The sequence below is a fragment of the Amblyomma mixtum genome, chromosome 4, assembly GCF_055824585.1.
Source record: "Amblyomma mixtum isolate Tamu chromosome 4, ASM5582458v1, whole genome shotgun sequence".
NCBI lineage: Eukaryota > Metazoa > Arthropoda > Arachnida > Ixodida > Ixodidae > Amblyomma > Amblyomma mixtum.
In genome coordinates, this window is record NC_143015.1 from 69282818 (window position 1) to 69297849 (window position 15032).

Below are 15032 nucleotides of genomic sequence, written 5' to 3' on the forward strand. Positions count from 1 at the left end.
ACGGATCGGCCCGGTGAAAACCCCTTAGGCCGAGTTCGCGGTATGGACAGGAGCGATACATGTGATCAGGCTCACCGCAGTGAAAACACAGTGGGCGCCGGTCCGCAGTCCTCCAGATGTCGGTCTTCCTGCGTCTCGGCGGTCCCAGGCGTGCATCAGACGAGTGCAGGAACTCACGGCGTCGAAGGCCGGAATCGGGAGCGCTCTGGTCCTGGCGATGGGCGGGAGGAGGACGACGAACTGCGGCGGCGTAGCTCAGAGCTGGTGGGTCGGCTGCAGCTACAATTGGGACGTCTTCTGGCGCCAGCGCGTGTCGCAGTTCTTCGCGAACGGCCGACGCGATGGAGACAGAGGCGGGCTGCTCAGGAGTAGGGAAGAGCTTTTTCAGCTCCTCGCGGATGACGTCGCGAATTATTTCTCGAACATCGGCGAGACCAACTCCGCCCAGGTCAGACGAGGCAAGACTTGAGACGACAGGAAGGGCTCTCAGTCTCTGAAAGTGACTGGTTCTTGTCGCCAATGCCTGCTCGATGTTGGTAGCTTCGGCGACGAATCCGGCCACTGTGGTCGGAGGATTGCGGATGAGGCCTCCAAAGATGTCATTCCGGACACCCCTCATCAACGCCCGTACCTTTTTCTCCTCAGTAGCCCGCGGGTCGGCGCGGGCACTCAGACGCAGCACGTCTTCGACGAAGCTCCTGACGCTTTCGGTAGGTCCCTGGATGCGAGCGTGGAGCAGATCTTCAGCTTGCTGTCGCCGATGCTGGTTCGCGAACGTGCGTACCAGTTCGCTCTTGCACGTCTCCCATGATGTTAATGAAGCCTCATGGTTCTCAAACCAATACTTTGCCGTGGCTTCCAGGGAGAAGTACAGGTTTTGCAGGCATTGGTCTGGAGTCCACCCGTTATGTCGCGCTACTCTTTCATAGTTTTGGACCCAGTCTTCAACATCGTCAAGGCCATCGCCACGGAACGGCACGACAGATCTTGGAGTGAGAGGCACGTAGACAATCCTCGATGCAATCGCGGGGTCGGTTTGTTGTGACTGGGACGCCATGGTGACGTTGGCTGTCCTAGATGTCCGCGATCCCTCGGGCAAGAGTCCGAATTCCGGCGCTTAGCCTTGCTGGCGTCGGCTAGCGCGAGTCTCAGTTTCCGCCAAGGGCTCCTCCAAGAAAACTCGACGGCCAGGACTCAGGACGGGGCTCGAACTACGAGGCGGGGTGCGCTGCATGAGATGCGTTACCCAGCACCTCCACCAAATGTCACGGCTTGACGTACAGGCCGGCGGCGAGAACGGGTGAAGACAGGGAGCACAGAAAAACAGGGAGGTCCACCAGCAGCAACGTCGTCGTCGGCGCGCGGCAAAACACTCCTCGTCTTTTCTTCCACTCGCGACAATATGGCGCTCCAGAATGGCAGGCTGGCATTGTGACAGTGACGCAAGACCTGCCAGAATTTACTTTCGCGAAAGTATGGAGATGTTTCTGGCCATTCAGAAAGCCGCTGCGGAGCCTCCGGAGTGGCTCTCAAGACTAGAGCCGCTCTGTACGTTGCGTGAATTTTAATTGGACGAAGCCAGATTTATGCTGGCTGACCACAAGTCGTGTGTACATAGTTATTGTCTTTTGTTGATTGTTTGTGTTGTCCAGTTTTTTGTGTCAAAGCCAGGCAATAAAGAAAAAAAAACGGTGGCTCCCCTCTGCCATCTCTCCTCGTTAGTATAGTGGCCAGTATCCCCGCCTGTCACGCGGGAGACCGGGGTTCGATTCCCCGACGGGGAGCTCTTCTTTTTTTTCTCTCCATGCCGGCACATTTACTGGCAGCAGACTTCTCTGCCATGGCCAACACCGGTGGCTCCCCTCTTCCATCTCTCCTCGTTAGTATCATTCCACTTCCGGCTTTCGAGCGATACGGTCGCGGGATGTCTGGCTCGTCACGAGCGGTATCAGCGGCCCAGCCGGGCCGCGGGAACAGGTTTTTTGATGCCTCGGCCGACGAGTATCAGGTTATTCTACCAAGTTTGCCAACCGGGCGTATCGCGCTGAATACTGTTTTCATGCATGGTGATGTGAGGGCTCGGCCGTACCGAGTCGAAGATTTCAGGGACGCTTTGGTGCTGCTTGGTGTGCTCCAAGATGTGGTTGCGCTGGGGGCGTACCAAATGAATCACGTTTGGGCGGTGACGTTGAAGGACACGGAGACGACACGGAAGCTACTGGCCTTCAACGAGGCGAAGGTAAAGGATCGCCGGTGCCTAATCGTCGAGCCGAATAACCAGGCTGTCCGTTTGAAGATGCACTGGTTGCTTTATGGCGTGGAAGATGAAGATATACGTGCAGCGCTGTTGCCGTTCGGGAAAGTGACGAACATCACCAGAGAAAGGTGGCGTGCACCGGGCGTAAGTGAAAAGGGCTCGACCACACGCACCGTGTCCCTGAATCTTAAGGCCGGTGTAAATCTTGACGATATCCCTCATCAGCTAAAGGTAGCAGGTGAGCTTGCTCTTCTCGTCGTGCCTGGCAGGGCGCCGCTCTGCCTCCGCTGCAAGACCACTGGGCACATCCGTAATGATTGCCAGGTTCCGCGTTGCGCTCTTTGCCGCAGGTACGGTCACGACGAGACGCAGTGCGTCAAGACGTACGCGAATGTAACCGGGCCTGCGACGAGTGACATTTCGGAGCTCCTCATGGATGAGACGGATGCCGAAGAAGCAGCTGGCCAGAAAAGCGACAAGGCTGCAGTAAAAGGGTCTCTTACGCCTCTGACCCCTTCATCTGAGACTAAAGCCACCGGAGAAATTGGCACGGAGCCACAAGTTCCTGTGGCTTGTGTGGCTACGTCAAGCGGGCCCAGAATCAGCGACGCAGCTGCAGGCGCAGGTGACACCCTCAACACGTTGGCAGCCTCTGAGGTAGCAGCCATGGATGACGTCGAGGCAGCGAGCAGCGGTGCTGCATCAAAGCGTGCTCATGAGGACAGTGCGGACGGAACTGAGGCTCCCGAGACAGTGGCCGACGAGGAACCACCCACAAAAGCGGCTTTTCCGACGCGGCGGTCGCCCTTTCGTCCTCGGCCGAACGTGCTCTCAGAGAACCGGGTGGCGGGGGCGCCACCCCCTTCTCAGTCCTGAGGCGGCTGTGACGGCGTGGTGCCAAGCCACTGCCTCGGCTAAAGGTATGACCATGCTCCCGGGTTTTCTCCCCTAAGCGATGATACGGCTCGAAAGAGCAGTTCGATTCGCGACTATTAATGTTCGAGGGCTGGCTGCGAAAAGGAAGCAAAATCAGTTGTTTCGTTTGTTTAGCGAGCAGGAGTTAGACATAGTCGCTGTACAGGAAACAAAAGTTGATGGTGAGGAGGAAGCCGGGAGAATGGTTAGTCAGTTTACAACGAGGTACAATGCTGTAGTTAGCCACGCTGTCGGAGCGTCAGCAGGATGTGTTCTCTTTGTGCGCCAGTGTCTTGATGCCGTGATTCAGTCCGTCATGACATGTGGGTCGGGTCGTCTTGTGGTTTGCGATGTATCGTTTGGATCTTGTGAATGGCGTGTAATCTGTGTGTACGCGCCAAATAACATGAATGATAGACGCGAGTTTTTTGAAAGCCTTCGCCAATGTTGCAACGGCCAGAGGCTTGTTGTTATGATTGGAGATTTCAACTGTGTGCTTTCAGCGGATGACAAAACAAGTAGCCGATCGTTCAGTGATGCTAGCACAACTGTTCTTGCTGATCTGATAAATGAGTGTGGTCTGGAAGACGTCGCCGAATGCTTGGGGGCTGGACGCACTGTTCAGTTCACACATTTCCAGGCATCTAGTCATGCTCGCTTAGATAGGGCATATGTATCCCTTGACCTTGTACCTTTGTGTCTGGAGTATCAGGTACGCCCAGTGTCATTTAGTGATCACTGTTGGTCACGTTCACGATCGGTAATAAGGAAAACAATGGAAAGAAATTCAACTGGCAAATGTGGAAACTAAACTCGAAATTATTGGAGGATGACGGCTTCATGAATGATGTAGAAAGACTTGTTGCGAATATGAATCAGGAGAGGGTAACAGAACTTGCAGCGAAGTGGGAGGGTTTTAAACAAGAATTTAAACTAATGGCTGTGGAACGAGGAAGCGCAGTGGCAAGAGAAAAACGAGCTGAAGAAAATGCATTGCGCGCGAACCTGCAACGCCTAATGCAAGAAGAGTGCAAGAGACCGGGTTTGTTCATCACAGATATTCGAGCGCTCAAACACAATCTTGAGATGTTAGATGCGGAGCGATATCGTGGTGCACTTGTCAGAGCGAGATCTGAACACCTGATAAGGGGAGAAGCGCCTACAAAAAGAGCGTTAAGCACAGAAAAGTGGCACGCTCGTAGAAATCACATTGCAGAAGTGGAATGGAAAGGGCGTGTCACGAGCGACTCGAAGGAAATAGAACGGGCTTTTTTTTAATATTATGCAGAGCTGTTCTCTCGAAGTACAGTTGACGTTGAGCGCTTCAAAGCAGAGTATATGCCCTTACTGCCGCGGCTCGATGAGACGACCAAAGAATTGTTGGAACAGCCTATTACGCTGCAAGAAGTGAATAGTGCAATCGAAAACCTAAATCCCGGGAAGTCGCCGGGGCCAGACGGGATTAGCGCAGCCTTTTACAAAGTGTGTAAAGGACTGCTGTCACCAGTTCTCCAAGCGGTCTTTAACGAAGCGTATGATCTGAAAACGCTGCCTCCATCCTATGCTTCATCCCACACAGTTTTAATTCCAAAGACAGATGACATAAATAAGTTACGTAGTGTCAAATCGTACCGACCAATAAGTCTCACCAATGTTGATTATAAGATTTTGATGAAAGTACTAGCTAAAAGACTACAAACCGTGATAAAAGATATTGTGGGAGACCACCAAACATGTGGAATTAAAAGCAGATCTATTTTCACCAACATTCACGTCGCCCGTAGTATTCTAGAATGTTGCGATGCTGCGGGAGATGGAGTAGCAATGCTCCAGATTGATTTTGAGAAGGCATTCGATAAAGTGCCCCATGATGTTCTTCTCTGTATACTGGACCATGCTAATGTCGGGAACGTTATTAAAGAGGGAGTGGCCATGGCTTACGAGGCCTGCACAACCAGGCTAATAGTAAACAAGTCCGTGGGGGAGAGAATTGAAGTACAGCGCTCAGTACGCCAGGGCTGCCCCCTCTCTCCCCTCCTATTTTGTTTGTTTTTAGAATCCTTTTGTCTGAGCATCATAAATCACGAGCAAATACGAGGTTTCAAACTACAGCAAGCAGTAGTGAAAGTGCTTGCTTATGCAGATGATGTCGCGGTTTTTTGTACTGATTACAACAGCATCACACAAGTTGTAAAAACTGCAAGAGATTTTTGTGCTGCAAGCGGGAGCTCAGTTAACTGGGCAAAGTGCTTGGGTTTCTGGCATGGCGACTGGTCTGTGACCCCCGGTACTTTCGCCAGTATTAGCTTTGTGACGACCCCCGTCAGTTACCTCGGAGCTCCACTTGGATTCTACCGAGACAGTGACCCATACTGGAGAAGTCAATCGACTGAACTTCAGGAGAACGTGGGGAAATGGAAAGGGTGGAACTGGTCAATATTTTCTAGAGCAACTACTTGCAACTTATTTTTAATCAGCAAAATTTGGTACGTACTGCAAGTACTACACTGCTCGAGAGTCAATGCTCAGAAGTTGCACCGTGTGTTCGCTGTTTATGTGTGGGGGTCCTCTTGGGAGAGGACAAGTAGGACAAACCTTTTTCGGCGAGTCAGTTCAGGAGGCCTTGGGCTTGCTCACATTTTTCTGCGCCAAATCGTCCATCGTTTTATGTTTCTCAGAGAAACAAAGGACCCGTTTCTCCGTGCCGCCTGTCAGTTGCGCTTGGGACGAGCTCTACCGAATCTCGTTGTCTCGACTGACTACATACCAGGAGGCATTTATGGCTTCCTAAAGGAAGTTGTTTTGGCTTGCAGATTTTTGACTGTCCGTTTTTCGTTAGAATATTTGTGTGGTGTCAGTCGGAAAAAGCTGTACAAAGATTTGTGTGATGTTGTGCTTCCTGAGCCATTGTATAGGACGATGTTTTCTTTCCAAAAAGGGAAAAATGTTTTGAAAAGAGTGAAGAGGATGCCGGTGCCGGCTGGGGCTAAGACGTTCTTTTTTAAGCTCCACACCAGTACGCTAACGGTCAAAAAGTGGATGGACCAGAAAGGACTTTTTGTGCCTTGGGGGGTGCACTGCATCATATGCCGAAAGGACGAAACCATCGAGCATGTGTTTCTGGAGTGCTGGGACGCCATTTTTCTTTGGGATGTTCTCCAGCGGACACTCAAAAAAGAACTCCCCCTGAACCCACATGGCATCAGGTTCCTCCCAGTAGAGAGTGATGATGGCACACCTTTCGATCTTATCATGTTATTTGCCTTGCATAGCATATGGAAAAGCAGAATGTCTGTTGAGAATGGTGACATTGATGCTCGTTCAGCACGACAGTTCTTTAGGGAAAGTATTAGAAGCTATGTAAATGAGCAAAAAGTGCAGAAATGTGTGCCTCAATGGCTGGAACGCGTGGAAGTGCTGATAAATCTCAGAGACTTTTAATCGCATAAATTCAGCCGAAGGAGGGCTGAAGAATATTATGATTGTGATATGAAAGCTTGTCCTTCCTTTCTGTGATCTTGTTTGGTGTTTGGATGAACAATTCAGGCAATAAAGAAAAAAAAATCCTCGTTAGTATAGTGGCCAGTATCCCCGCCTGTCACGCGGGAGACCGGGGTTCGATTCCCCGACGGGGAGCTCATCTTTTTTTTTCCTCTCCATGCCGTCACATTCACGGGCAGTAGGCTTCTCAGCTATGGCCAACACCGGTGGCTCCCCTCTTCCATCTCTCCTCGTTAGTATAGTGGCCAGTATCCCCGCCTGTCACGCGGGAGACCGGGGTTCGATTCACCGACGGGGAGCTCATCTTTTTTTCTCTCCATGCCGGCACATTCACGGGCAGTAGGCTTTTCAGCCATGGCCGACACCGGTGGCTCCCCTTTTCCATCTCTCCTCGTTAGTGTAGTGGCCAGTATCCCCGCCTGTCACGCGGGAGACCGGGGTTCGATTCCCCGACGGGGAGCTCATCTTTTTTTCTCTCCATGCCGGCACATTTACGGGCAGTAGGCTTCTCAGTCATGGCCAACACCGGTGGCTCCCCTCTGCCATCTCTCCTCGTTAGTAAGGATTCTACTTCCGGCCACCGAGCGTGACGGACGTGTGTATCATGGGCTCCCAAGGAGCGGATTTAGCGGCCCAGTCGGGCCGCGGTATCAGGAGTACGATCAAACCGAACGAGGACTACCAGCTGATTTTGCCGCATTTGCCAACAGGTTCGAGCGTTTTGCATACTGTTTTTTTGCATGGCGACGTCCAAGCCAGGCCATACCGTATTGAAAACTTTCGTCACGCTCTTGAGCGTCTGTCATTGCTGCCGGAAGTAGTTGCCCTCGGGGCATATCAGATGAATCATGTTTGGGCCGTGACATTCTGCAATGAAGAAGGAAAAAACAAAATGCTACAGGCGGAGGCGTTCAACGTCAAGGACCACCGCTGTGTGGTCATTGACCCATGCAACCAGGGCGTCAGGCTGAAGCTGTTCTGGCTGCTACACGGCGTGAAAGATGACGACGTGAAGGCAGCTCTGGCGGCTTTTGGAAAAGTGACCGACATAACTCGCGACAAGTGGAGAGTCAAAGGCTGCGTCGACAAGTCGTCTACTACGCGCTCAGTGACATTGAAGCTGAAGGTGGGCGTTACCATCGAGGACTTACCGCACCAGCTGCGTGTTGGAGAGGACGTCGCACTCGTCCACGTTCCTGGCAGAGCTCCGCTCTGCCTCCGGTGCCGCGGCACCGGACACATACGTCGGGAGTGCCGTGTGCCACGTTGCGGGCTCTGTCGTCGCTTCGGCCACGACGACGCCCAGTGCGTGCGAACATATGCTACCGTAGCTGGTCCTGGTCGTAGGGATACTACTGAGGAGCATATTATGGACGAAGTCGACGCAGTAGAGGTGACCCGTGAGAGTCGGGAAGACGCAGTACCGAAAAGCATAGCCTCAGAAAAAGCAACGTTTCCCACGGAACATGAGGCTGCCAACTCAGAAGAACCGCCTGTGCCTGACACCAGAACTGAGGCGGACGCGGGAAAAGCAGATGATGCTGCGGTAGGTGCAGCTGAGACGGTTTTGGAATCGATCGACGAGAAGGACGTTGACACGGAGATGCCCGCGGCGTCAACTTTGCCAGCGAAGAGGACGCACGACGAAGCTGATGACAAGGCGACGAGCTACGACGGGACGGACCATGAGGAACCTCTTCCCAAAGCGCCTCCTGTTCGACGTGCGGCCTACAAGCCCAAGCCGAACATCCCTCCTGATCGTAGGACTTCGTCGGGTGTCCCTCCGCCTTAGCGGAGGTGCCTTGCAGGGTCTTCGTGTTGGTAACCCGGTCTTCGATCGGGTTCAGTGCTGACACCGCCGTACTTTGCAAGCTGGAAGGATTTTTGATGAGGTGAGCTGCAAACCGATGTCACTTCGAGAGAGGTGAATCCCAACCATTTAGATGGCGTCTCAACTAACATCTTGCTTGCGTATTGCTACACTGAACGTGAGAGGTCTTTCTGCGCGAAGGAGGCAAAATCAGCTTAAGCGTCTCTTGTGCGAGAACGAAATCGATCTGTTCGCTGTTCAAGAATCAAAAATTGAAAGCGAAGAGTTGACAGATGCGATGGCAGAAATTTACCGTGCACAGTTCAGTGTTTGCGTGTGTCATGCAGAAGGAAAGTCGGGAGGTTGTCTGATTTTAACTCGAAACGGCAAAGTCGCCGTGGAAACTGTATTTTCCTGTGAAAGTGGCCGGATTGTAGCATGCGATTTTTACTTTTCTGGTCTAGAGTGGAGAGCTGTGTGTGTATATGCACCTAATAGAATTCCCGAACGAGATGCCTTTTTTCGCCGTGTTCAACCTTTCCTGCTGACAGAAAAGCGTGTACTATTGCTTGGAGATTTCAACTGCGTGTGTAGACCTGAAGATAGAACAAGCAACAAAACCCTGCAGGACACGAGTGCCGAGCTACTGTCTGAGATGATTAATGAAGCAGAATTGGAAGACATTGGCATTATAATGCAAGGTTCAGAACAAGCACAGTACACGCATTTCCAAGGCGTTAGTCACGCAAGGCTGGACAGAATTTATGTTCCTTCTGAAGTTGTGCCCTTGTGTTCCCAGTACCAGACTGTGCACGTCAGCTTCAGTGATCATTCTTTAGTCGTGATCACACTTGGGGAGAGGAAAAGGACTGTCAAGTTTAGTTGGGAATTATGGAAATTTAATGACTCATTGTTGGAGGATGACGAGTTTAGCAAGAAACTAAAAGACTCAGTCAAAAGCTTGTTAGAAAAAGAGACAGACTTTATACAAACATGGGAACAATTTAAATGCGACGTGAAAGTGGCCGCTATAGAAAGAGCATGTGTTTTAAAGCGTAAAGAAAAACAGCAAGAAAAGGAACTTCGTACCGAGCTTGATTTCATGCTCAGCATGGAAGGCGTCAAGCCGGGGTTGTACAGACAAGAAATAAGAGACCAAAACTAAGCTTGAACTAATAGATGAAACGAAATATCGAGGTGCTGAGATAAGGGCACGCAGCGAAAGATTTTGGCTCGGGGAGACGACCACAAAAAGGGCGCTCAGCGACGAAAAACAGTATGCAGTTTCGAAAGAGATAAAGGAAATTTGTTATCGCAATGACGTAACTTCCGAATGTGAGGTGATTGGAAGGGCGTTTCTGGAATATTACCAAAACTTGTTCAGCCTTAAAACGCCTGATGTTGAACATTACAAAACTGCATTCCTGTCGCTAATGCCAAGAGTCGAGGAGGACCTGGCGCAGGTACTTGAGGAGCCCATAACGGCAGCAGAAATCGAAGCTGCAATACAGCAGCTGAGCTTGAACAAGTCGCCTGGGCCGGACGGCCTCGATGCCGCACTTTACAAGGCTTTGAAAACAGAAATGGCAATAGCATTACAGCGCGTAATAAGCGAGTGTTACGAAAGAAAGTTAACTCCGCCGTCTTTTCGAACTTCCCACGTGGTGTTGATCCCAAAATCGGACGACCCGAGTAGGTTGCAGTCAGTTGAGTGTTACCGCCCAATAAGCTTAACTAACGTAGACTACAAAATTTATATGAAAGTGCTAGCCGGACGACTCCAAACAGTAATTAAAACCCTTGTTGGCCCACACCAGACCTGCGGCATAAAAGAAAGATCCATTTTTACTAACATACACGTAGCTAGAAGTGTCCTTGAATGCTGTGATGCAACGGAGGGTCGTGTCGCCATGATGCAACTGGACCTGCATAAGGCGTTTGATAAAGTTGTGCATGAAATTTTGTTCGTGCTTTTGGAACATGTGAATGTAGGATGTATCATCACTGATGGCGTGAAAATGGTTTATGATGGCTGTACATCAAGGTTCATAATTAATAACCGCCTGAGTAATAGTATTCCTGTCTTGTCATCAGTGAGGCAGGGTTGCCCTCTTTCTCCACTGCTTTTTGCACTTTACCTGGAGCCCTTTTGTTTAAAGCTGTTAACTACGCAAAACATTCGAGGTTACGCCTTTTGTCATAATGAAGTGAAGGTATTGGCATATGCAGATGATATAGCAGTGTTCTGCAGAGACCAGGAAAGCGTGCAAGAAGTGGTGAGAGAAGCCGTAAATTTTTGTGATGCAAGTGGCTGCGCGATAAGCTGGCAGAAATGTTTTGGTTTTTGGCATGGAAAGTGGCAGGCCACGCCAGAAGTATTCTGTCGAATGAAGTGGGTAGACACGCCAGGAAAGTACCTCGGCGTGCCGCTAACCAACTACAGAGAAAGCAAAGAATATTGGGCCCATGAAACCGAACGAGTCAAAGCTCAGACAAGCAAATGGGGCGGTCACAACTTTTCCATGTTCGCAAGAGCTACGGTGTGCAACATGTTTTTAGTAGCGAGGATTTTTTACGTTCTGCAAGCGTTAACTTTGCCAAGGACTTCAGTGCAAAGGTTGCACAGAGTGTTTGCAACATTTATTTGGGCGTCAACATGGGAACGTACCAGCCGATGCAATCTTTTCCACAAGGTGCGGAACGGGGGGCTAGGGTTGTCAAATTTATTTCTGAGACAGATAGTCACTAGATTCTTTTTCTTGCGTCAAGATAATGATTTTCTGCGAACTGTTATACAAGTGCGATTGTCAGAATCACTGCCTGACAAGGGCGTCCGCAGAATTTTTTGCAGGGGGGGGCCCCATTGGTTGTTGGCGCCGGAGGGGGGGGGGGGTATGTTCGTAGCAAAAAGGCACTATTTGCGGAGTAAATTTATTTATTTATATACAAATAAAATAAATAAGTAAAATACACACATGAAAGAAAAATTACAAACAGCAAATTAAAGCGAGGCTAGGAGAGATACATTGGAGTTTATCAACGAAGAAACAATTAAAATTAATAAAAATGCAAAAATATACTATCACTTCGTGGAGAAGAGTGCTCAGTCTTGCTGCATACGGGTTCTCGACACACCCGGATTGATGACCAGCACACAGCACAATATGTTCACAAACACGCAACGACAGTCACTCAGTCAGTCTTCCTTGAACAGAAACTGTAGACGCCTCGGATTTTTCTGGGCGAATTGCGTGATGACACTGGTGATAAATTCATTTCTGTGCTTCATTACACGCTCTCGGTGCACACTCATCATACAAAGGCCGTCCAGTCTGTCGTTTGTCATCGTTGAGCGTAGCCACGTTTTCACTCTCCTCATTGTACTGAAGGAGCGTTCGACCGTACAGGTAGTAACTGGCAAAGCCAGAGCCACCTCAATGACTTTTGCAACACCAGGGAAGAATGTCTTGGCCTGATGTAGAAGCTCGCAGTAAGTTATTTCTGATGGGTCCCCAGTTTTGTTGCACCACATCTCGTACCAAGAGATGGCCTCTTCCTTGAAGTTGTCGATGCCGTAAAAGCACTGGAGTTCTTCGGCGAGAACAGCGAACTCAACACGGCTCAAGTGCTTCATTTTTGATGGATGCAGCTGGAGAAGTTTGAAGCTCCTCTCATTGCTTTCAGAAAAGCGCCGAGCTAAAGAAGCAGTGAGGGAGACCAAGTACGGCACATATATTGCCACACGGTAGTATTCCTCTGGCGACTGAATCCCGTAGTTGTCTCGGTGGGCCTGACGAGAGACTTGTCTTGGTACAGATATCACCACATTTAAGTGATTGGCTGCCTCCCTTGCTGCATTCATGATGTTAGAGAACTCCTCTACAGCGTTTGTCCGGTGGCCGCGAAAAATACGTTGTAGCACAGTGATGTGGCCATGCACAGAATGGAAGTCCATGGATACACCTTGCAGAATGTTCGTAGCTGGTTCGAGCCGAGCGCTGTACTTCGCTACAATATGCAAGCAGACGATGAAAGATGAGCTTGTTGTTGCGCAGTAGAGGATGTGAGCTCGTTGTCTAGTTGCAGCGTTCGAGCATGATTCCGTGGACGCGAGCTGCTCGAGTGCTTCGACTATGGCCACGTAATGCTGAGAGAAGATCCTAATAGACTTGTACTTTGCAGACCATCTTGTCTCACACAGCATCGGAATGTTGGGCACCAATTTTCTCCGCAGCACGCTCTCGCGGAAGAAGTTTATGGTTTGTTTGATTATCCCAATTGTGTTTCGAATTTCAGAGACGTCGTTCAAATCGTTGATGACGAGATTTAGTTTGTGACTTGCACAGTGGAAAAATAGTGCCTTCGGGAACTGTTTTTGTATAATTTTGTTCACTCCAGCTTCTTTTCCAGCCATTGTAGAGCATCCATCGTACCCCTGTCTAACGAGGTTCGAAAGAATCAGTCCGACATTCGTCAAAAGCTTCAAGATTGCCGCGGCGATGCAAGCGGAGTTTAATTGCTCCAGCTCTACAAATCCCAAAAACTGCTCTCGAACGCACACTTCGACTTCCGCCTTGTCAATAAAGCGAACGCCTATAGACATCTGCTCTTTTCCTGAAATATCTGCAGTTTCGTCAGCAAGAACGGAAAAAGCAAACGCTTTGTTAGTTTCGGTAACTATCTGCTCTCTCAGGATGTCGCCACAGATTGTGATGATCTCGTTCTGGACGCGGACAGAAGTGTACTTGGCATTGCCAGCAGAAGAAGCGAAGTGCTCCTGAAGTAGAGTATCTCCAGCTTCTACACGAAAGTCAAGCAGATCATTGAAGACTCCACTATCGGACTGCTTGCCGCGAATCGGCAAGTCATGCGTCGCGCAAAAGACAATGGTGGAAACTATTGGAAATAGTTTCTCACGGTTCCTTTCAACTTGCGCGTGCAGTGCTCTGTTCAGCTGCTGTACAACGGGTAGCTGCTTGCCTTTCATCACATCCATAAAGTTCTGTGAGGCCGTCATTGCCTCCTGGTGCCATTGGGATTTTACGTGATCCCTGCACGCCTCGTGCATTTTTCTGTAGTTACTGAAAGCGCGCACGATAAAACTACCTTGAGTACCCCGGTGAACACGCGGAGGAAAAATGACGCAAAAACGACAAAAGGCGCCTTTCGCTGTCGCTGAGTACGCAAGCCAGGGGGCGTAATCTCCCAGCCACTGAGGTCGAAAAGGCCTCTTTCCAGGTGTTACATCCTTCTTAAAATCATATGTGACATTTGGCGACCATGGCTTAGTAAGAAGACGTAACTTCAAAAAGTCCGGTATGCCAGTGAGTTTAGCTTTGCCTAGAAACTCTCCTAAGTCATATTCTTGAGGCAAGTTATTTGTTTTCTTGATGTTGTCTCCGGACTTCGATCCCAAGCAAGGAGAAAGGGAATCGTTTCGGCTTACTGCGTGACCGGAGCTCGCTGGTGGAGTTCCTTCCATGGAGACGACGACGCCGGCTACTGTCCGGTGATGAAAGGTTGCATCGCTCTGGTCAAATCCGGACTTGAATCCCAAGAAAGGAGAAATGGAATCATCTCGGCCTGCTGCATCACCTGAACTCACTGTTGACAGAGTCCCTTCCATGGAGTCGACGACATCAGCTACTGTCCGGTGATAAAAGCTTGCATCACTCTGTTCAAATGCTACACCGTTGTCACATGTCACACCAGAATCTGCAGGGGCGCATTTGGATAATGCTTCGTCAGACAACCGCTGACGCTTGAAGAAGCGTCGAATATCCATCATTCGGGACCGCGCGAGACAAAGCTGGCTATGGAGTTCCTCGGGGTTGGTAGTGTTAAAAATATATACACATTGATTGGAAAAACGGTTGAATGCGTACGTTGAAAACAAAAAATGACTATGCATGCAGCGAAAACTTATTTACAAGATAAATGCACGCTCGCAGCTTCATACACCTCGCTCCATCTTGCTCGCGCAACCGCACAGTCGAGTATTTGCACACACACTACTCGCCGCTCGTCGTTTTCTCGTCCGCTGTCTTGGTTGTTCTCAGCTTCGTTGACAACCGGCCACTAAAAACACCGAAGCACAAACAAAGAGGCGCGCACACGCAAGGAACGCCGCGCGACTTCCGAGGGGAAGGGACACTCGCCACTCCGGTCGGAAAATTTGTTTTGTGTGTTTTTATGAGGTTCAGAGCCCCAAAACGACTCAGGCTATGAGGGACGGACGGTCTCTTTACCATGCACTGACATCGCACAGTACATGGGCGCTGTTGGGATTTGAGGCCCAGCCAGAGGTGACAGGCGAGCCAGGCAGGCGCCATCGGGCTGCCTTGACCAAAGGCGCTGGTTTCCGGAGAAGACGCAAGGAACGCTGGTGTGGGGGCGCCTCTGGAGACTGCGTCGCCGTGAACAAAAGCAGCTAATCCCCTTTGCCGAAAATTCTGAAAGCGGCGCTTGTACCGAACTGCGCTCTCCCGTGGATCGGAGGAGACAGCGAGCGGCGGCGGCGCCAACTCATCGCCCGCTTGCCCCTGAGCA

At 50.3% G+C, this 15032-nt stretch overlaps 1 protein-coding gene and 2 non-coding genes across 3 annotated transcripts; all 3 read left to right on the forward strand.

Moving 5' to 3' along the window:
- The first annotated feature begins 1712 nt into the window (after nucleotides 1–1712).
- On the forward strand, nucleotides 1713–1784 carry TRNAD-GUC (transfer RNA aspartic acid (anticodon GUC)). Its single transcript has one exon. It is a non-coding gene; the product is annotated as a tRNA-Asp (tRNA).
- A 140-nt stretch (nucleotides 1785–1924) lies between these two features.
- LOC149346820 (uncharacterized) lies at nucleotides 1925–3133 on the forward strand. Its single transcript, XM_089541434.1, has one exon. It carries the CDS (start codon nucleotides 1925–1927, stop codon nucleotides 3131–3133), a length of 1209 nt encoding a protein of 402 aa, XP_089397560.1.
- Nucleotides 3134–6736: 3603 nt separating this feature from the next.
- TRNAD-GUC (transfer RNA aspartic acid (anticodon GUC)) lies at nucleotides 6737–6808 on the forward strand. The gene has a single exon. It is a non-coding gene; the product is annotated as a tRNA-Asp (tRNA).
- The last annotated feature ends 8224 nt before the right edge of the window (nucleotides 6809–15032 follow it).